Source organism: Marmota marmota, unplaced genomic scaffold (assembly GCF_001458135.2).
Source record: "Marmota marmota marmota unplaced genomic scaffold, marMar, whole genome shotgun sequence".
Classification (NCBI taxonomy): domain Eukaryota; kingdom Metazoa; phylum Chordata; class Mammalia; order Rodentia; family Sciuridae; genus Marmota; species Marmota marmota.
Genome location: NW_025999982.1, coordinates 31,932,905 through 31,956,281, shown reverse-complemented (window position 1 = coordinate 31,956,281; position 23,377 = coordinate 31,932,905). Strand labels below are relative to the sequence as shown.

Here is a 23,377-nt window from a genome sequence, read left to right as displayed (position 1 = left end):
ATGGCAATATGTAAATCAATGGATGTGTAACTGATGTGATTCTGCAATCTGTGTATGGGGTGAAGGTGGGAGTTCATAACCCACTTGAATCAAAGTGTGGAATATGATATGTCAAGAAATTTGTAATGTTTTGAACAACCCACAATAAAAAAAAATAAAATAAAAAAAATAAAATTAAAATAAATAAATACCATAAATTTTCTTTTCTTTTCTCCTCTCCCCCTCCCCCTCCCCTCCTCATCCTGTGACTAGGTTTTCTCTAATCTGTTTAGGTGGTCCTACTTGAATATAAATGATTGTTTTACTTAGGGGTTTTTCACTGCTGTGACTTAAGAACCCGATCAGAACAACTGTAGAGGAGGAAAAGTTTGAGTGCTCACGGTTTTCAGAGATCTCAATCCATAGACAGCAGACTCCATTCTTCAGGGCTTGAGGTGAGACTAAACATCTTGATAATCAGGAAGCAGAGAGAGACTCCACTTGCCAGATACAAATATGTACCCCAAAGCCATGCCCCCAATGCCCTAACTTCTCCAGCCACACCCCACCTGCCTTCAATCACCACTCAATTAATCCCTTCAGGTGATTAATTCACTGATTGGGTTAAGGATATATATACCTGGAAATGCAGAAATGACAACCCAATCATTTCCCCTCTGAACCTTCTCTCATTGTCTCACACATGAGCTTTTGGGGGACACCTCACATCCAAACTACAACAGTGATATAATAGGTTTTGTGTTTTTGTTTTTTAATTCCCCACCGAAAGAGCTAAGTTTTAATAGAAACTGGCCACAGCAATATTGAAAAGTGGCTTGGGGAAGTTCCTTTGATCTTGCAAAAAATAACTTCAGAAGGTATACTGAGAACATTTGTTTGATCAGATAGATAAATGTTTCTAACTTTTTATATAAACTAGTATCTGTCTTTGTTATTAATTTCAGCTATCATGGTAAGTTACATCAGGGCAACTTAGTGATTTTAAACCCGAGTTTAGCTCACCTACGTGTGATTTATGGCTCCGATACTGTGACTGTGGTAAAATCGCTTAACCTCTCTGTGCCTCATTTTCCTCACCTGAAGAATGAAGTAATAATAACCTATCTCATGGAATTTTTTAATGGATAAAATGAGTTAATTCATGAAAGAACTTAGTGCCTGCATAGTATATACTTACTTAAAGAGTTGATCTACTGTTGTTCACTATGGCAGGGTCAAACCAGAATATATGAAAATTGGGGCTGGTCTGGAAAAATATTTTAATTCTTTTTGTTGTTGTTGTTGTTGTTATTCTTACTTTGCCCTCCACGCTAAAATACTTACAGGTTCTCCTTTTTGTCCTTTAGGGCCAACAGACCCTGGAAATCCTGGCAGTCCTGTTTCACCCTTTGAAGGAAAAAGCAGAAGAGAGATTTTGCATGAGAGTAGAGTGGTACCCTTTGACTGTCAGGACTAGAGTGTGATCTTGCTTGCTTCCACTAACTGTAGAATTTATCTATTACAGTCCAAGGGATAAGGTGAAATGCTAAATCTGGTTAGGCTATTTGCCTGAGTGTGTTTGCAGGCACTTTATAATACCTTTAGATCATTCAGAGATCAATAACATTTCATTATGATATTTAAAATTAATGTGAAAAAATGTTAATTATTTTTTAAAGGAAGCAACATTGAGAGGAGAAAAAATTCACCTTTTTCTTGTGTATCAAAAAGTAAAATATTTTTGTGACTTAGTTATCAGGTCCTTTAAAAGACACAGTTGTCCAGACTCATTTTATTCCAGACACTTCTGTTTTTTCATAGGTGGGGGGTGGGGAATAGGGGGAGACAGGAGTCTTGAGAAGAAAACTGAGTCCCTCTGTTGTCCCCAGCATTTATCCTGCTTCTTAGATGCTTGGCTGTGGACAAAGAAGGCATTCTCATCTGTATGGTGACTGCAGCAGCTTAGAAATGTCTAGGATGTTCTGGTCAAAAATCTTGAAGAGGGATTTGTATGTGACATATAAAGAGTATTTCCAGAAAATACAATTTGAGAGATAACACTTATGGAAAGGAATTATATCACTAATCGGCCTTCAGAGAAATTTCAGCATTGTGTGCCTTCCAGAGTTTACCAAGATCTCTGAATACCACCTAATTCTTAAACATAGCTGTTACGAGATATGAAATTCTGATTTTTTTTGTACCTCAGAAGCATTTTTGTACAATGATATTCACCATTACATTTCTGCATTTCCAGGTATATGTCCTTTTTGCCATTGCTGTATTTTTGTTTTAGCTTCACACATACACACACACACATACACAGAAAACATAGAGCCACACCTTCATATACTAGGCTCTTAGAATGAAAGTAATTAAAAACTTTACCATCAAAGATGAAATTCTTTGTATTTTCCTCTATATCCCAGAGGGAGCCACTTTCATGAATTTGGCATTTATCTTTCAGTCCATATGTTTGTACTTTTTACTGCATTATGTGGAATCATAAACAATGCATTATAGCCAATGTTTTTTTCTCTTGTTATATAAAACAAATTCAATCAATATATATATAGTGATTTGTGGCTTTTTTTCCCCAATGGTTTTTGAGTGTCCGTCTGTGTTGATACGTGTGATCTTGCTCATTCGTGGTATAATTTGCATGGCATGCTGATGCGCTGATGGCCAGCCTTATCCCAACCCCACTAATGGGCACTCAGCTTTCCTCTGTCATGACCAAGGAGGAAGTGAACATCTTCAACCTGCCCCCTTGTGTGTGGAGGTACCTCTCTCTTTTAATTTTGAAACCTTTAACAACTGCCTACTCCAAAGTACTTCAACTGCAAATTTATCACAGTTCTCAAATCTTGGACTTATTTCTATAGTTTCTATCACAATCCATCTTTTGGCATTTTGTAGAATGGATAATCATGATTGTATTTTCATTAATCAGTCTTCTAGGTTTATGAAATGTGTTTTGTAAGTTTCTATTGAAAATTTTATATCTCAGTATTAATTTTTCGTATGACCAGTCTTCCCGTCAGTATCATCAGAGCCCTGTTTGGGAAAGCCAACATACCAAATGGAAAAATAGTCAATTCATGGACCTGTTACTATGTATATTTACAGCAGGGTTTCCCAAAGTGTGGTCATCTACACACCAACTGTATAGTTCTTGCTATGTCACACACCACCTGTATAGCTATGGCTTATTTCTTCTCTAGATTTACTCACATTTTTAAATATTTAATGTGTTCTTTGAAGTTATACCCATGTAAGTTAGAATTTAGTGTGCTAGGTAGATGTTTTTGTCTTAATACAGAGAAAAATACAAAAACATTTTTCCTTCTAGTCTCTAAACACTTAGTATATCCTCAGTTTATACTTACACATTATAGAAATATTTTGTTTTAGAGACAGTAAATTGTAACCAAAGTGAGGAAAGAAGTTGGTGAATATTTTAAGGCATCCATTGTTGAGGATTGAAAGAAGAAATAAACAACTGACATGAATAGGCATTAGAATGACCTCATGTCACCCATCAGGTAGGTGCTAAAATCCCCAGTATATAAGTGTGAAGAAAAAATGAGATTAGTAATTAGACCCACCTAATAAAATAAAAGGAGAAAGTGGGGAAATGACCTAGAAATTACTTATAAAAATCACCTCAGCTCAAAAAATCAAAGGAGGGTAGAAAAGTGTTGGCAGAAGAATAAGAGTAATTATATTCAGAGATGTTATATATTGGAACAAATATAAAATAGTGTTTCAATGAAATAGCAAGAACAGAAGAGGGTGTGGTCTGTCCCCAGGCACAGCCCCTGTGTGAGGCTGGGCTTGGAGCAATCCTTAGGACATTGTCCTTCATTTAAAATTCTGCAAACAAAAGTGTTTATACCCAAATCTCAGATAAACATGGGGTTGCATTTCATATTTAAAATGAATTTTCAATGATTTATTAATATGGATAGGAGTTGAAAGATAAGTGATGAATTTACTGAACATCAGCAAAGATCCTCCTTCAGTTTGATACTTTTGTGTTATTTAAAAGGCTATGAGCTGTTGAGATTCCATCTTGTCCCCCTGATAGTCTGCTCAAAAAAGAAAACAACAGAAAAAAAAAAACACTGGCTATTTTCTTAGCAGTCCTTATTCTGCTACCTTTCCCACTGTTTCTAGAAAGCAGCATTTCTCCTTAAGCTATCTGCTTATACATGATCCCTTCATCATATCCCTTCAGCCTAAGGCAAGCTACATAGCAGAAGTTATTATTTCAATTCTAGTAGACTGGTCCTGTGGATGCATGGCCTCCATTGCCATTTACTGTCAAAACCAAATTGTTTTTCCTGCTGGTTCTCCCTATCTTACTATGTTTGATACAGGGAGTGGCTGCTAAACTGGAAGTGATATGTACGTACATTCTAATGCTGATTGTGCTTGTCTGGCGCCTCTTTTTGATGTTGGGTTCTGAAGAGTAGGCTGTTTGTGTAACTCTACTTTGTGGTCAGTGCATCAAGAAGTGGCACATAATATAGCCATGATAAGTCATTTATGTGTTTAAGATACTCTGGTTAAATCTTTTATTCTGCAACACAAGTTGAGTCCATTCTCTATTGAAATTGTGGTGGGAGACGCAAAGAGGAGCAAGACAAGCCACCAAAGATGGTAACAATTAATGCCAAAAAGAACTAAAAGAGACCTCAATAGAGGGAAGAAGGTTTAAGAGAAAAGAACAAATTTTATGGGGGCTTCATGTGTGTCTGGAATTGTGCTTTTTGGTAAGTTCATCTCATTTGCTTTTAATCCTCCCATGAACTCTGATAGCTAAATGGAGGAAACTGATGTTTACAGAAATCAAGTGGCATTCCTAAGGTGGTGCAGTTGTTAATGCCATGACTTACTTTTGATCCCAGAGCTCATGCTCTTTCCAGTACTCAGTGGCTCTCATCCCTGGCTGCATGTGAGAATTATCTGAAGCACTTTTAAATGATAAAGCTATCAGTCTTACCCCAATGCAAAGTCTCTAAGGACAGGGCTGGAGCAGGTATTTCCTAAAAGCTCTCCAGGTCATTCTAATGTGCAGCCAGGAATCAGGACCACTAGGGCCACCACAGGCATAAAGCAAAAGACCCAGGAGAGTAACTAGAGAAGTTCTAAAATTTCACTGTGGTGACCCATGAGCAACACTGCAATTTTAAAAAAGAACATATTTTTCCAGAATAGAGAAGAATTGAATGTGAATAAGTAGAGTTGATTTCACTCTTAGCAACTGTGATACTTATGACTTTTAATTTATTTTATGTATTACTTATGGGCAGAGGCTTTTCCCTGTTAATTACAATTTAAAAATCTTTTCATATGTACACTTATATTGGATACTGCATCAAGTTCCCTGTAGACTCTTCTAAGTTATTTATTTGGGTGGGAAGAGGGAACAGTTATGCCACCGGCTTTGTCTAATTCCACTTAAGATTCTGAAGCAATTAGAAAAGATTTTGAGCAATAGAAAAGGTCCTTAGAGTTTGAAATACACCTGTTTTGCAGAATCAAATTTCTCATCAGTGAGGTCTTATGAATTCCTAAGTAACATATGTTTCCTAATGAATATAGCAAAACAGAAGCCAGCTGTTTTGTTTCAAGGAATGAATCATCATTTAAGTGCTTTAAAAGTGTCACAATGCTCTCCTTTGCTCAGCTGTTATATGTGACAAGCTTCATGTCTTTCTCCCCTGCCCCTTAGCCTGCATGTGTCCAGTAGTAATTGCTTAAAATGTAATGTGTTTGTTATGGTGGGTTATGGTTTCTGTAAGCTATTGGGTTACAGGAAATAATGCTAATGTACTAGCAGTAAAATCCAAGACCCATAGTGAATTGCACTGCTATATAATCATTTTTTTTAAATTCCTTTCAGAATGTCAAGGTTTTATTTATTTAATTATTTTGCAGAAAATTTCATTTTCAATGGCCAATCTAAAAGAAGCTCCTAGTTTCTGTTGAGACTCTCTGTTAGCAGTATTTTCTGGTGAGGGATGCATGAGTTTTTAAAAGTCTGGTTGCAGGAATTTATAATGCATAGAGGTCATATTTTCTTGGATTCATGTTGAAATACCCTGCCCTCAATCAAGACAGTTTTTACTGGGTGAATGAATGAAGGTGGCACTCACATGCCACCTTCTACTCATCTCAGTAGATTTAATGTGCTGGTTTCTTGTTTTCTCTGACAATGGCACATTCACACTGAATCCAAGGTCATGGCAATTTTAGAGTCAAACAGGAGTGAAACATCTTTTCTAGTAGAAAAGTGAATCTGTCATCTTCACAGCTAATAAAATTAAACTAATGAATGATGATAATTAAATGCAATGGAAATTTATCAGCACTGTTATTTTAAAATTGTTTTTGAGATAATTATTTGTTTAAAACACTGCTGTACAGATTAAAACCCCACCAAAAGATGTTCCCACAAAAATGTTCCAGTCTTTGTTTGGTACTTACAAACACACAGGATGGAGCCTGAGACTGAGGCATTTCACCTGAGGGGTCTTTGGACTGTTTTTTGCTACCTCTACTATTCACCCAAATCTAATGATAAGTCAAATCTTGTGTTCTAATTTATTTTAACTCATTATAGCTTTTTCCCTTCATCTGTCCCATTTCTTGTAGCCAACTTCTGCTGGGCAGTGGTTACTGAGGAGCTGCCTGGTCAAGAGGCAGGTGAAGCTCTTGCTTACTGCTAAGGGGACCTGACTGCCGCGGTGGGGAGACAGGGTTGGTACAAAACACCGGGCCTTTTAATTCACATTGAAAAATCTTATTACCTTTTCTCCTTTAGGGTCACCAGCTCCAAGTTCACCATTTCCCTAGGTAAAAAATAAAACAAAAGTCCACTTAATTTTAATGCATTTAGTTTTGAAAGCACAGTCAGTTACTAGTACTGGGTCAGCTTTTTATGGATATTATGTGGCTTTGGCAGACATCTTTGTCTTTCTCAGCTTTTGTTAAATAGTCCTGTTAGATATTCTGTTAAATAGCTCATATGTTGGAGGCCCCATCTGTCTTCTCTGTGACATCTTCAGGAAATGGCTTTTGAGAAACTCCATACCTAGTGGGGCAAAGCCTCAATTTTCCACATTCACACCTAGAAGTTTCCACTGGCCCTACCTATGACTGAGTTTTCCGCTTCTGTGGTCCCCAGACCACTAATTTGATTCCATTTCACTGGGCAGATAACTTTTCCCATTATCACACTGAAAAAAAAACATACAAATTCTCAGGCAGTACTTCAAATTCCTGCCACCAAATCTACAAACCCATGCATTTGACCTTGGCTAATAAGCTGTCCCTCTATAACTCCTATGAATCACATACCCTTTGCCTTTTTTAGACTTTTTCCTCATTAATGTTACCTATTCCCATTAGATGAAATTGGCAAATTTGTTAAAATTAAGTAAATTGGCAAAATTCTTTAATATCTCTTTGTCTACCTATTTTCTCTTTTCCAAACTTAACACCAAATACATAGTCTCTTGGGTACACATTTCCCTTAAGCTATGCTTTCCTCTTCATTCTTGAACCCTTCTTTCAAAAGGCCAATAAATGTTGTCTGTGCCCACTGACCAAGATGGCCTTAATGTTCCTATAACCTGAAGTACACTTTAGATAGACTTATTTTTGACTCTAGGCCCTGATCTCCCTTTTTTAAAAGCACTTAATTTAGAAAACTTGTGCTAGTAAATCCATTTCCTACCTTTTTGAGATGTAAATCTTTTAAAAAGCTTCTTTTTGGCTAAATGACCCTAGAATGTCTTTCTCAAGGACTGGAGCAATTCTTTTGAAAGGTAATCACCAAGAAAGATGGAGTCCAGTTTCTCAGCCTCTGTGGGAGGGCAGGAGCCTAATTTCAGCCTTGCTCCACCTCCACAAAGATGTAAGAAAATTTACTTCTCCTTTGGGTAAAAACACAAATACAGTAATGCCTCACCATCCATGGGGAATTGCTTCCAGGGTTCCCCAGGGATACTAAAATATGTTGCTCTAACCCTTTATATAAAATGCCATAGTATTTGCATATAACTTATGCATATTTTTCCCTATACTTTAAATCATCTCAAGATTACTTAAAATTCCTAATACAATGTAACTAATATATAAATAGTTGGTATACTGTGTTATTTAGGAAATGATATGACCAGAAAATAAAATGACTTGAAAAAAAATGCACATATTCAGTAAAGAGATAATGTTTTGTCTAATTGCTCTGGCTAGAGTTTTAAGGATGATGTTGAATAGAAGTGGTGAAAGAGGACATCCTTGTCTTCTTCCAGTTTTTAGCTGGAATGCTTTCAATTTTTCCCCATTTAGAATGATGCTGGTCTTGGGTTTAGCATATATAGCTTTTACAATGTTGAGGTATGTTCCTACTATCCCTAGCTTTTTCTAGTGTTTGAACATGAAAGTGTGCTGTATTTTGTCAAATGCTTTTTCTGCATCTACTGAGATGATCATATGATTCTTGTTTTTAAGCCTATTAATATGATGAATTACATTTATTGATTTCCCTTTGTTGAACCAACCCTGCATCCCTGGGATGAATCCCACTTGATCGTGGTGCCACACTACCAAAAGCATTAAACAGATTTAATGCAATTCCTATTAAAATCCTAATGAAATTTTTCATGGAAACAAAAAAAAATCATGAAATTTATTTGGAAAAATAGGAGACCCAGAATAGCTAAAGCAATCCTTAGCAAGAAAAGTGAAGCAGGAGGCATCACAACACCAGACCTTAAACTACACTACAGAGCTATATTAACAAAAATGGCATGGTATTGGCACCAAAATAGACTTGTAGACCAATGGTAGAGAATACAGGACACAGAGATAACCCACATAAATACGGTTAACTCATACTAGACAAGAGTGCCAAAAACATTCACTGGGGAAAAGATAGCCTATTCAACAAATGATGCTGGGAAAACTGGAAATCCTTATGTAGCAAAATGAAATTAAACCTCTGTCTTTCACCCTGCACAAAAATCAACTCAATATGGATCAAAGATTTAGGCACTAGAACAGAGACCCTGTGCCTAATAGTAGAAAATATAGACCTAAATCTGCAGCATGTCAGCCTAGGATCTGATTTCCTTAACAAGACTCCTAAAATGCAAGAAGTAAAATCAAGAATCAATAAATGGGATGGATTCAAATTAAAAAGCTTCTTCTCAACAAAGAAAACAATAAATAACATATGGAGAGAGCCTACAGATTGGGAGAAAAACTTTACCACATGAACCTCCAATAAAGCATTAATCTCTAGGATATATATAAAGAATTCAAAAAACTTAACACCAAAAAAACAAATAACCCATCAATAAATGAACTAAGGAACTGAACAGACACTTCACAGAAGAAAAAATACAATTGATCAACAAATATATGAAAAATTGTTCAACATCTCTAGCAATTAGAGAAATGCAAATCAAAACTACTGTAAAATTTCATCTCACTCCTGTAAGAATGGCAATCATCAAGAATACAGGCAACAATAAATGTAGGCAAGGATGTGGCAAGGATTGCTGGTGGGACTGCAAATTGGTACAACCACTATGGAAAACAGTATGGAGATTCCTCAGAAAACTGGGAATCGAACCACCATTTGACCCAGCTATCCCACTCCTTGGTTTATACCCAAAGGACTTAAAATCAGCATACTATAGTGATGCAGCCACATCAATGTTTACAGCAGCTCAATTCACAATAGCTAGCCTATGGAACCAATCTAGGTGTCCCTCAATAGATGAACGAATAAAGAAAATATGGTATATATACTCAATGGAATATTACTCAGCTTTAAAGAAGAGTGAAATTATGGCATTTGCCAGTAAATGTTTGGAGTTGGAGAATATCATGCTAAGTGAAATAAGCCAATCCCACAAAACCAAAGGTCGAATGTTTTCTCTAATATGTGGATGGTAATTCACAATAAGGCAGGGGCACTAGGGAAGAATAACATTACCTTAGATTAGGTAGAGGGAAGTGAAGGGAGAGGAAGGGAGGGGATGTGGGGATAGGAAAGATAGTAGAATGAAACAGATATTATTACTGTATGTATATATGTGACTACATGACCAACATGATTCTGCATCATGTACACTCATAAAAATGAGAAATTAAATCTCATCTATGTATGCTATATCAAAGTGCATAAATGCATTCTACTATAATGTATAACTAAAGCAAATAAATTTTTTATTAAAAAAAGAGGTAATGTTTTCCACCCATGTTTGGTTGAATCCTCAGATGTGGAACAGACAGGTAAGGAGGGCCAAGTGTATCTTTGTTCTCTCTCTCTCACTTTAGCACTTTAAAGTTTCCCTTTGTGTAAGTGGAGTTGAAATCAGGCTGAGTCTGGCCTTTCACCTCTACTGTAAAATTCTTAACCACTTCCTTGCTTCTTTAATTTTTTCAGGTGAGATCACTTGGCTCTGATACCACTTACTCATCCCCAATTTTCGCCGAACCTCATAGTAATGTGACTTTGGCTCCAGCCAATCCACTGAAGCAGCTCTACTGTTGGCAAGGCTTTCTCTGCATTGATGACCTCTTAGCTGCATCTGCCACTTTCTCTCTTTCTCTCTCACCTCTTTTTTCCCCCCCTCTTTTAACTGCAAACTGGCTGTTCAGACTCTTTTCTTATGTGACTCAACACTTTCTCTCAAGCACTCTTATCTATCCCCATGGTCCAGGCATCATTTACACAAAAACAAGTTTATATACCCATCATGCAGCTTCTGTCTGAATTTTAAATCTGTATATCTAATTTCCTGCTTGCGGTATTCACTTGTAAATTCTAGAAGCAATTCAGTTAACAAATTCAAAACTGAAGTAAAAATATGCAACAAATACACATATAAGATAAAAAAGAGAAGAGAGTTACATCATACTGTTAACACTGGTTAACACTGGTTAATCCAGAAGTGGGAGAATGATAATTACTCTTTCCCAATTTAATTCTGCATTTTCTCTTTTTAAATGAGCAAGAAATTTTATTTTACAGTTGAAAGAAATCAAGGAAAGCAAGACAACCTGCACTCACCTTCCCCCTTCCATAGGACTCTTCTTCCTTTAATCAGGGTGTCATTCCTAACACGACCCCTTACTTACTTCTCATGTACAGCCATCCAGTCTCCTTGACACTCCCCATATTTCTACTCTAGGCTATTTGCCTTCATCCCAGGCAGATCACCATCATGTCTCACCAGGATCATGGTACTGGGTCCCCAATTGGCCTTCTGCAATTCATTCTGGATCCCCTGACACATACATTCTCCACATACGGTCAGACAGATAAATTTACTAGATGTTCTGACTTCTTTCAAAGCCTTAACAGAGGAATCAAACACCCTCCAGCACCATCTGGGCCATTCTTCTCCCTCTGAGGCTCCAGCTATAATGTTCTTTTTGCAGCTTCTCACATGGACCAAGATCCTTCCATCTCAGCCTCTGGATCACTACTCTATGGCTTTTCTTCTTCTTCTGTCCAACACCCAGTCCTCCCTCCAGTATCAACTATTGGAAAGTGCTTTTCCTAGTCTTCTTAGTCTTCCAGATAAATCTCTTTCTCATACCCTCTCACTGAACATTGTATTTTCCTCTCATAATGCTTTTTTTTAAAAAATGTGTTTGTTTAAAGTTGTTTTTTTTTTAAACTCTTGCACTAGAATTTAGGCTCCATGGAGACCTAGAATTGAATCCTCCATGCCTTGTTAAGTAACTAGCAAAAAGAAAGCATTCAATAAATTGTTGTTGAGTAAATAAGTCAATAATTCTAATCCACATGGTTTCCCTTTATTTTCTGATTAAAGATACATGATTTGCTAGAAAAACTAAAAGTATAGATAGATAAATGTAGAGAAATGTTTAAACAACAAAAATGTAGTCACCAGTTCAGATCACTATTGCTGTATTTTTGAGACCTTATATGTACCTTCCATGTCATTCACATTCTACTCCTGTAAGAAATAGTAGTTTATAATTGATATTATTATTATTCTTATGATAGATGGCCTCTCATTTTTCTCTAGGATTCACCGTTCTAGAATCTTGATTTTCTGGAGGTGATTATACCTAGAAAAACAACAGGGCCATCTATTATGTATTAGAGTACACTATAGTTGCTTTACTCAATAGTTAGGCCAGGAAATCCAACCAATCAAAAGTCCTCAGGGGCCTCTGGTGCTACTCTCCACTCCTGAATTAACAAATGAGGGAGATTAAAACTTGAACTTCAGTACCATTTGCTCACTGACACATGTGATTCTTTTCTCCACCTTCTCTAAGCCAATGGCATCAGAAAATAACCAGGCTTTACAGAATATTAGACAGCCTTTGTGTCTTTGGAACTACAGTTCTATTTCAGATACTATTTTGATTATTTTAGGCCTTGTTGCCATTATCAAAATTCTTGTGAGCCTTCAAAAATAAATAGTTGCACAGTTTTGAATGTGTTTATTAAAAGTTCTTGATACAAAGTGATGAGAGATCATGGTGTGAAGGTGGGAATCTGCCTGCTCATCTCAAGAATTATGGGACATCAGAACTGTCTTTTGTTCTCTTTGGGGAAATGGTGAACAGAACTTTGAAACTTATGGTCAAGCAAGTGGAAGGACTTGAACTACTCTGTGTTGAAGAGTGTATTCTTTGGAAAGGAGAGAATGTGCCCAGACGTGTACTTGTTGAAGTATAAGAGACAGCCATTTTTGTAGGTCCTCAAAACTGAAATATCAATTTTCTATGGCTCCACTAGTGAAAGAAACCAATGACATGTCCTCCCTTCCACAACATGGGGTCATTAATAATAACCCAGCCAAGCCCTTGGGGAATTTGCTGTAATATCTCTGGCACGAAGAGACACAAGGTTAAAAACAAACAAACAAAATACACCAAGAAGTTATCTGTTATGGGTCGAACTGGATGACCCCTAGCTCCATTCAAATGTTTGAGTCCCAATCCCAACATTTTGGAATGTGAACTGTTTTTGGCAATGGTATGATGGCAAATCTAACTAGTTAAGATGAGCCTATAATGAGAGTAGGGAGGATTCCTATTCCTATATGACTACATCCTTATAAAAAGGGAAATTTGGACACAGAGACATGTGCACACAGGGAGAATGCCACATGAAGATGGCCAAAGAACTACCAGAAGCTAGGAGACAGATAAGTCTGGAACTTACCCCTCCCTGGTGCCTTCAGAGAGAGCACAGCCCTACCAGGACCTTCATCTTGGACTCATGGCCTCCAGAACTATGAGACAATGCATTTCTGCTGTTCAGGATACTCAGTTTGTGACATTTTGTTGTGGCAACCCCAGCAAGTTAAAATATAAAATATGGCCTATGAACGTTGTACTAACTTAAAATGAAACCAAAGGGTGGCCCAAAGTTCAACCTCTGACTTATTTCAAGAAAACATTTTATCAGTTGTGAAAGGGAAGGGGAGGACCCAGGTAAGTTTTGGGGCTCTGTTTAATCAAACCAAGATCTGAAAGCACGTAGCCTCTGCCCAAGCTCATGATGCTCCCCAAAGACAGTGGCTCCTGGGCAACAAAGAGGGAGAGGGAGGAAGTTAGGACTTGGTGTATCTTTAACTCTTCTGGGACCAGAAGTATTGCCTGCAGTGTTTCCAATCAAGCCTTCGTTTTATGTGTTCTTGTTGGGCTTACCTAGCTGCTTGGAAAGACCCTGAATATTTGATTTTGGATAAAGGTTTTTTGTTCTTTCTGGACTGTGAATATTAAAATAAAGTTATTATTTGATATATGAAAGGAAAAATAGACTATTTTGCTAGCAAATGGCGTTCTTTTTGGATCAACAATTTGGAGAAGTGAACACCAGAATTGGTTGCTGGGAGGCATGGCATCAATCTCCAACAGCTGAGACCAAGTGTGGTAATGTAAGGCTACACAACTATGCATTTTCAATGTGGATCTCTAAAAAACAATATCAAATGTAAAATCCACCAGTACTTGGCTGTCACAGATGACACTATCTTTTTTTTCCCTCCATGTAGGGAGCTGATGGCTTTAGAAGTTGACAGAGCCTATCAAATTTTTATTAAAATCCCCAGAGCTGGAAGAGCAGTTTGCTGGATCATGAGCAGATTTTCCTTAAGGGGAAGAACATGCTCAGCATTGTTGTGTTTTGGCAAACAATCTTGCAGAATGGGAGCAGCTGTTTTGCAAATTATTTTTGAGATAGGGAAATCTTCTACATTTTATTCATTGCATTTCCAAATGAGCATGCAAAAAAACACATGAACACACATATAATCTTCCTGACCTCACTCCTAAGTCTCTATCCCTCTATTCCCCACTGCCCTTGTTTCCTTCCCTTGTTGATTCATATTATGAAGGGAGAGGGTTTCTAATGCCTAAACTTCCCCTTCTAGGTGACACAGGGAATTTGTAGGTGAAAAGATCAATTCCTGTACTAGGGCCAAAGGGCAAGAGAGGGTTCCAGGGACCAGAGACAAACAATGGATCTTTTAATTTAGAACAGGGAGGGAATGTGTATGAGTACTCTGCTATTCATGTTCCCTGAGGGAGCTGCTTCAGCAAAATCTGGGCTGTTTGACTGTTGGAGCTGCTGCCAGCGAAGGAACTGAGGGCCAGGGCTCAAGTGCAGACATCACATTAATCAATGCCAATTTAAAAGGGAAGATTATTTTAACCTTGGAGTGTCACTTTATATGTCTCAATACACGGTCCATTATTTAATCTCCAGAAAAGTTTTACTCAGGCCCCCCTTCTTGCTGTGATCATTTATTATAGCCAGGCCGTCAGGTATGCAACAAATTACAAAATGAAACAACTTCAGTGTCCCAAAACAGATGGGGATGGGCGCTGGGGATGTCACCAAATGAAAACATGCATCTTGCTCATTGCAGCACAGTTCACCCCTTTCTTTATGAAGCTCCGGGTGAGGAGGAGGTGGTTACAGTGCAGATACACCAGTCAGTGTGGGGACTGGGGGTGGGATTGGGAAGGAGGAGGCATCTCCTCTGTCCTTGTGGGACCTCAGTATAGAGCTCTAAGTGCTCTCAGAAGGAAGCAGAATGAAGGGTTTGTCAAGCTACCTCCTGTTAATTCCCAATGTCGAAAACTTTCTGATACATTTTTGTAAATTGCAGAATTTGGCAGGAAAAATAAAGGCTGTGGTCCCTCCTCTTTATTCAGTTATCTTTGAGCTCTAAAGTCACATTCAGGACACATGTGGACTAAACACTGTGAGCCTCAGTACTGTAATGGCGATAATGATAGCTAGAGTTCTTTTAAGTGATACAATAGCCAAGTTCCAAGTACTGGCTTGTAACTAACAAGATTCCCCACTCAGCTGCTTCAGTCAGCTCATATTTTTTGTAATACTACCTTAAAGTTTAAAAATTTACATTCTCAACTTTAGACTCTAAAATATAAAGGCTCCATATATTTTCATTTAAGGAAAAACTGACTCATTGGTAAGATAAAGTATATATTAAAGTAGTATTGGGAGACCTGTAAAGATATGAGCTTTAAAAGTTTTGCAAGTGTTAGCAAATATTTAAGTAGCTGAGTAGCAATTTGGTAAATTTTACACCAAGGGTGAAAGTAATACAGTATATGTTTTAAGTTTTTCTAGCTGACATTGTTTTGTGACAGCCAACTTATTCTCATTATTTTGAAGCATGAATAAGCCCTATTTTATAATTTTAGGAGTCATTACATTGATTAAATTTAGATAAAATATCTTTTAGCTTACTTTTTCACTTGTGCCAAGCCCTAATGTTTTGAAAAGGCTAGTATAGACTTATTTAAAAATGTTTAATAAAGGATCATAAAATATATCCTAAGCACTCTTTCTAATAAAATCTAAATAAATGAGAAAATATAAGACAGGATAACCACCTAAAATTTATAAAACACAACAAATTGTCTACACATTTAATTTTAAATTTGTCAAACACAAATTGTCTAGGTCCTTATACTAAACTAATTTGATGAATGAAGAAGTAGGATTTAATTAGTTCATTACTTAACTTTTTTTTTTTTTTTTTTTTTTGAGCACTAGCTATTTTCAAGGCCTGGTCTGGAACACAGTGTCTTTGGGATTTGTAAATAGAGAGGTGCAACAGTATTTAGAGGAATTTATAGGAGGCAAAAGCCAGAAAACAGGGAGAGAAGACACAAGAGCGACTGTCCCCACCTTTTTCTTTTTCTTTTTACTTTTGGTATGGGGGATTGAACTCAGGGGTGCTCGACCACTGAGCCACATCCCCAGCCCTATTTTGTATTTTATTTAGAGACAGGGTCTCATTGAGTTACTTGCACTTCTTCTTTGCTGAGGCTGGCTTTGAACTCACAATCCTCCTGCCTTGGCCTCCTCAGCTGCTGGGAATATAAGCATGTGCCATCATACCCAGCTCCCCTCATTTTTCTTTGAGAAATAATATCAGTGATGAGCCATTGTGAATAAAAAGGGCCCTACTCAGTGGACATAATGCATCACACAAAGTGATAAGATCACAAATACTCATTATTGAGTGATGAATACATTGAGAATTTCATTTAGACTTCTGTCTCAGATATGGTTACTAACCCTTGTTCTCTCCCTGTTGCTTCCTTGCAGAATCAGGAGTACAGTGGGCTTGCCTTTTGTACTCAGAGACCTCCACATCGTCATTCCATTTATCCCAGTTGTGATGGAAAGAACTTGGGGAAGTTTAAAGCTGCTCCTACTCACAGGAGGAGGCTCCTGCTACTGACCTATGGTGTGTGAACATTTGCTTGAGATTTGTGCAGCACCTACCAGTTTTGATAAGAAATCCAACACCTGCTGTGATACCCAGAGCTTCTGGGCAGCAAATAATTGCTTTCTGCCTTTAGAGAAACTAGACAAAGTACATTATCAATGTCTGAACAACTGAACTTTGAATTAATCTCTAATTTATAGAAGTAAAACTCGGAGCTTATGATAATATATGGAGTAAAGTAATATATATATATACACACACATATGTGTGTATGTGTGTGTGTGTGTGCGTGTGTGTGTGTGTGTATATATATATATATATAATTTTTGTATATATATATATAATTTTTGCAAACAGTTTTTAGCATTGAAAGATGTTTAAATACATGTAATATCATAAACTCTCAGTGTATACAAATTGTGGGTAAAGAGAAGTCATACCTTGTTAAAATATCCACCAAGAGTCTGTTGTATTCCTTGTAATCCAGGAGGTCCCTGTATTAGAAACAAATCAAAGATAAATACGTAAGCATTTACCAAGACAATGTGCATTTAAGTAACATACTTCTAAGAATCTTTGAAATTATGTAGTTAAGAAAAAGGAAGATTCTGTTTAGTCCAATATTCTATTAACAAGAAAATTATAGAGACACTAACTGGTCATCAGGTTCCTAAAGATTTTTCTAAGTCTTATATGAATCCAAAGAGAGGACCTAAGTGGGAACATGTAACATTTTACCAGAAGGTCAACTTTCAGCATGTTCTTTAGTAAAAGGAATTATACCCATAAGAATCTTCCAGGGAAGAAGCTGTAGCTTCAGTTTATATTTTATTCTTCTCCCAGGGCTTTGATCAGTGTATTATAGAAATGTGGGCCTCCACATGTTATTAACTTAGAAAATATGGGAGAAATATTTTTCTTTTGATTTACTCTTTTGAGTCAGTTGTATGAAAATGAGCTGCACATGGACTTCTGGGCCAGAAAAAGATGTCTTCTATAAAATCTCAGACTTAACACATTTAAACACTGGTAGTTTTTAGTTGCCCTGGAAATATTTCCTAAGCATTGTACTGAGAGCCTGGGATGGAGAAGAAAGAAGTAAAGACATCTGTCCATCCCTAAATCTTCTAGGAAGGGAGGGAGAGTTTTCCAGAGATTACATTTTGGGGTGAGGACCATAAGAAAATATAAAGCTTAGCATTATTTTAGATCAAGTAGTCTAAGCCAGATAGATTCAGCTGTCTCTGAAGAGAGGTTGCATATTTCATCTAGACTTCAAATACTAAGAAGAGAGAAAATATTATAGAGGCAAAGTACTTTGGGAGATAAGACACAGAAAGAGGAGGATTGAACAAATCCAACAATAGCATTATACAAGGATTATTTTTTTTAAAAGGGAATAAAAGCTTTGAAAGTGAATAAAAAATTTAAGGAACAATTGCTAGCTATATTCCTTAATGCAGTAAATGCCTTAGGTATATAGAAAAAAATTAATGCTGGAAAACACTTATACTAGGTGCTTCTTATGAATGGCTTGTGACTGAAAATATAAAACCTTTGTATTGTGCCACTAAACATAAAGGACACAAGGATGTGGTGATGGATGTTCAAAAGAAGGTTGGAATAACTCTTGAGAAAATAATGGGCCTCAAGAGTAATGGAACTGAATATGATTGGAAAGACAAACGATGCTGTTACCTTGCAGAAATAAAAACAGAGCTAATGTCAGAAAACAGTTCTCATGACATTATATTTTTCGTGTTATTTTTCTATCAGTCAGCTTTGTGTAAAGTATTCTAGGTCAGTTAGATGAAATAATAAGGAAAGCAATCATTGAGTAGGGGGTTGATGCATAGTTTGTAGCCAAGAAAATGCAAGTTAATAATTCATTTTCAAAATTCAGAAGACATGCAGTTCCATACATATTGATCCTTCTGCAAATATTTGATGAGGCAAGGAAGAATTTTAGACACCATAGGTAAGAGCATTGACAGGTAGTTTAGGAGTCTATGAATAGCAGGCATTCAGTGACTGTGTGTTGATGATAAGGCCCATCAGACCAAAGAACAGTGATGGGGTGGGTAAACTTAGTTTCACATACATTCTTTCCAGTAAAAAGTGAAAGTCTTAATAATTAGGGCTCTCAAATATAGATGAACAATTAATAATAAAGTCTTTTGAAAAGAACAAAAGAATCAATCTAATAATAATAGCCAACATTTATATAGTGCTAATTGTATGCACAGTTTTATATGGATAAACTCACAAAATCCCTACAATGACACCACGAGGAATGTACCATCATCATTATTTATGATTCACAGATAAAGAAAATGAGAGCTGGAAATTATAAGCTGACTCAAGGTCCGACCACCAGTTAAGTGGCAGGGTTAATAGCTAACAGCAGCATTGTGCTCAAGTCACCTCTCATTTATTCTGCTATCTTAACATAAAGACAGATTCTCAAACTAAAATCTTGTTTTTAGTAATTTATAAAAATTATGAGCCCAAGAAAATACCAATGATCATTCTTTCATGGTCTACTCACCCTACTAAAATTGGAAAAAAATAAACAGAACTTGTACTTAGTACTTATGAGCCAGTACTGTGTTTAGGGCAGGAGGGGAGGAAATAAGCTCTTTGCCTTTAGATACAGCCCTACTATGTAGCTGAGAGAAGGAGATAAGTCACTGTATTCCTTGCATCTATTTTCATGCATTCTCTCAAATCAGGAGATTATGCCTGAACATTCCAGAACACAACTGTACTCAAAATGAATCCTGTCTTTGTGGGGAGAGCAGTAGTCAAGGGATATCAAAAGCAGAGAGCTTTCAAAGGGGCTCTGGAATACGGTAAGGAAAAAACAGCAGCAGAACAAACAGTATGGAAGGAGTTTCATGCTACAGAAAATTAACTGTGGATGAAAATAGTATAAACAATAAGATGGTGACAATTTTTAAAGAATTGCGTGAGTGGGTATGACTCTTAACAGACTTTTTATCCGCCCATATATTTGTGGAGGATAGCTGTTTTTCATAAACACAGAATACGTTCCTCATGTAGAATTTTGATCTTGCTGTTGAGTTTACCCTTGGGGTGGGGTGAGAAAATATGGGTGGCTCAGTGAAACTGCTCCCTCTAAAAACAATGGCAAGAGCACAACCCTCTCAAAAGAGCCAAGGGCCAATAGAAAAGTTTGAACAATATTATTCAGATACCCAAAAGATTAATAAACCCTCAAAAGTGACTTCCATATTTTCATATGTTCCTTTCTTGCCATAAAATGTCATATCCACAAAGTTGTTGCTCCAAATGGGTTTGATCTGAAGCTTTAGGCTCTACTACTTAATCAGATGATGAGCATTTATGATGACATTTTCTTTCTTACTCTTTTAGTCACTAGAGTACTTTGGGTACCATAAATTCCAAGATTAATGTAATAGAGATTTACAGCTAACAGTCTATATGCAGGCAGTACTTTAAGCAAACTCTCCTAGAGGGCTGAAGAAACCCTGCAGAGACTGAAAGGAGACACTAGCATAGAGTGTTCAGGAAGTATATGTCTACACTAACTGTGGTTAAGTGTAGCAATGATTCACCTGGTTATTTTGAAACTGTCAGAAAGGAACAACCTCAATCAAAGCAATGACCATGGATAAACACTAAGCACATATATGCCAAGAGCAGTTCTCTGTTTATGGTTAGCAAAACAGGATAGACCTTGGGGGGTCTTGGAATTGGTGGCTGTCCTATAGCTACATTACCAACAGATGTGTTCATTTTCTATCTTCTGTTCTGATTTGCAACATGGCAGTAGTAGATTCAAGGAGTCATTTGTGTCTAAGTTTAGCAAGAGCTGTCAGTCTTGTAGACTATCAATCAACTCCAAGGAAGCAGAAGTTAAAGACTTGTGCTAAGTGACAGCTCTCCTGGCTTTACAAGTGTCACTGTTATTAGTAGATGCTCTAGGGCACTTGAGAGGTATTTTTCTCTGAGGTTTGCATTTATAAAGACCCATCAAGAAGACAGTGAGATGACCCAGGCCCAACATACAGGCTACCTACAGAAGTCATGTCAGCCTTGGCTAATGCTCTCAGAAGTTCTAGGAAAATTGGTTGAAGATTTGTCTTGCTCACAACAGAACCCCACAGCAAGGCTGTACAAAAATCATAGCTGTATAATTTCTATCTTTTGTGCAATTCTGTTTTACTCTATTTATACTGGGTTGGGAATGTTACGTTTTAGATGTGGTGTCCCCCAAAAGCTCACATGTGAGACTATGCAAGAAGATTTAGAGGAGAAATTATAGGGTTAGAACCTTAAGCTAATCAGTGAATTAACCCCCCTGAGGGGATTAACTGAGTGATTAACTGTCAGTAGGTGGGTGTGGCTGGAGAAAGTGGTTCATGGGTATATATTTTGTATCTGGAGAGTGGAGTGTCTCTCTCTGTTTCTAATCATTATTTGAGCTGCTTCCCTCTGCCACACTCTTCTTCCATGATGTTCTGCCTCACCTTGAGCCCTGAGAAATGGAGCTGGCCTTCTATGGACTAAGACTTCTGAAACCCTGAGCCCTCAAATAAACTTTTCCTCCTCTACGTTTCTTCTGGTTAGATCTTTTAGTCACAGTAGAAAAAAAAAAAAGCGAAAACAGGGAAATACAGGACATTTGAGTTAATATGAAGAGCACACAACTATAGAGCAGCTTTAAAATGTTAATGAACTCAAGGGAGACATACTTGTCAGAGCCCAACTGTACTGATGTGTAATTATATGAGAGGTCTATAAACCTAGCATGGGTAGAGATCCTGAGGTTGTTTTCTACTGCAAAGAAACCATATCTCATGTGATGAAATAAATTAAAAGTATATATAATTTGGGAAGTACAAACTCTCAGCATTTAAGTACATTATAGTAGCATTTAAGAAATTTTTGACTAAAATCTTGCTGGAAACAGAAAACCATGATGTCTTCCACCAGAGTTATCAAATGTATAGTGTCAAAACGATGAACTGTTTGTACCATCATCCTCTTCAAGGGTTACAGTATTGGCTGCATATTCCCAAAGTTTAAAAGATGAAAAGAGTCCTCTGTTAAAAAAATAAACTTACTTAGTCCTGGGCTTACCTGTATTCTCACTTTTCAGCCAATGCACCTCATATGCTTAACTCACAGACCCATACTTTTGCCTTTTTCCCCCTGACTATTCTTTGTCATGGGCTCTATGTTCACATCAGGGTTTGGGTCTTTTGGCTCATCTCACACTAGCTATGTGAATCAAGATCTCTAACTCCTCAGTCAACTCCTCTGCTTACTCACTGAACCTCATCCCAAAACTATTTTCCTTTCTCCCTTTCCTCTAAAAGCTCCCTTTAGTTCTTTATAACTTTGCTGACTGAGCCTCCTTGAGCCATCTGGACGCCACTTATCTCTATGCACCATAGCTCTTCAATTTCCTATTAGGAGTTTCTCCCATGATTCACAAATACATATTTTCAGGTTATATACAACTGCTTTTGGCCCTGTGGGTTTCCAATTAACTTCAGTAATGACCTCTGGAATACCCAAAACCTCTGTGAAGGAAGTTGTAATAATCAACTCTCTTTAAACTATGCAAAAAAAAATAGCTTTGCTTTAAGAACAGATAGAAAGTCTGTTATTGGAAACTCATTTGGACTCACTTTCAAGAAACACTTCCAATGTTCTAATGGGCAGTAGAAAATAGAGCAGTCAGTAATTATTTTTCCATTGCTATTTTTTTTAAAAAATGATGAAGCCTAAACTCGGATACAGGGATGGCAACATGAAGCAACTACAAAGCTTGGAAAAGCTAAATGTCAAAATGAATTTTTTTCATATAAGTTTTCATCCGTAACACATTATATATAACTTAGCAAAGCACATTTACACTGATTATAGTGGCTTGTGTGCCTGTCTGCAGTCCTAGTTGGAATGAAAACTCATGAAGGCAGGAGTTTCAATTCTTCTAAACCCATCATAACACAAGCTGTGGTACTTAGAAGTTTCCCATATCGCCACTCCACTCCCAGCACCAAATGCTTGCTGAATTCAGGGAATCATTGCTCTTACAAGAAAAATTCTGCGAGGAAAGCCAATTTCTTGCTTGTTGGTTTTGATTTTAGTTATAAATGGTTTTACACAGAGCAAAGGGCTTGCTGCTTCCAGATTTATAGAAGACAAAACCAACAGATTTAAATTAATCTAAGAATATGGCTAGTTAATTGAAAGCAAGGCTATAGTGAGTTCCAGTTAAGTTGGAAAAGAGTTCATGGATAGATTTTGACCAGTATTACAAGGCATAAAGTTGCACTGTAATCCCGAGGGAGGAAAAAAAAATCAATCATGCTCTTTAGATAGAAAATATTTGAGAAATCAATTCTTCCTTTTTTAAAAAAGATCCTTTTTTTAGGTCTTAGTATTTGCTCTAAATGAAATTTTTCAGTGTCTCTTGGGATTTCACTTTGTAAATTAAATGGTTGTAACTTCATTATGGATTGTTTTTTCTGAGAATGCTTCTACTGCAACTTTTAGTAAGTGAGGAGATGTCAACACCTATTCTTCCCCTTCTACAAAAAAAAAAAAAAAAAAAA

At 37.0% G+C, this 23,377-nt stretch overlaps 1 protein-coding gene across 6 annotated transcripts in view; it reads right to left on the bottom strand.

Annotated features, from left to right (window-relative positions):
- Col19a1 (collagen type XIX alpha 1 chain) overlaps positions 1–23,377 on the bottom strand; it is a 319,421-nt gene that overhangs the window by 80,076 nt on the left and 215,968 nt on the right. For all 6 annotated transcript variants that reach the window (XM_048805612.1, XM_048805613.1, XM_048805614.1 and 3 more), the window contains 3 exons: positions 17,207–17,260; positions 6,798–6,839; positions 1,324–1,386 (listed from right to left, as the gene is read on the bottom strand). In XM_048805612.1, coding sequence (XP_048661569.1) covers positions 1,324–1,386; positions 6,798–6,839; positions 17,207–17,260 — 159 coding nt within the window. The remainder of the gene's footprint in view (positions 1–1,323; positions 1,387–6,797; positions 6,840–17,206; positions 17,261–23,377) is intronic.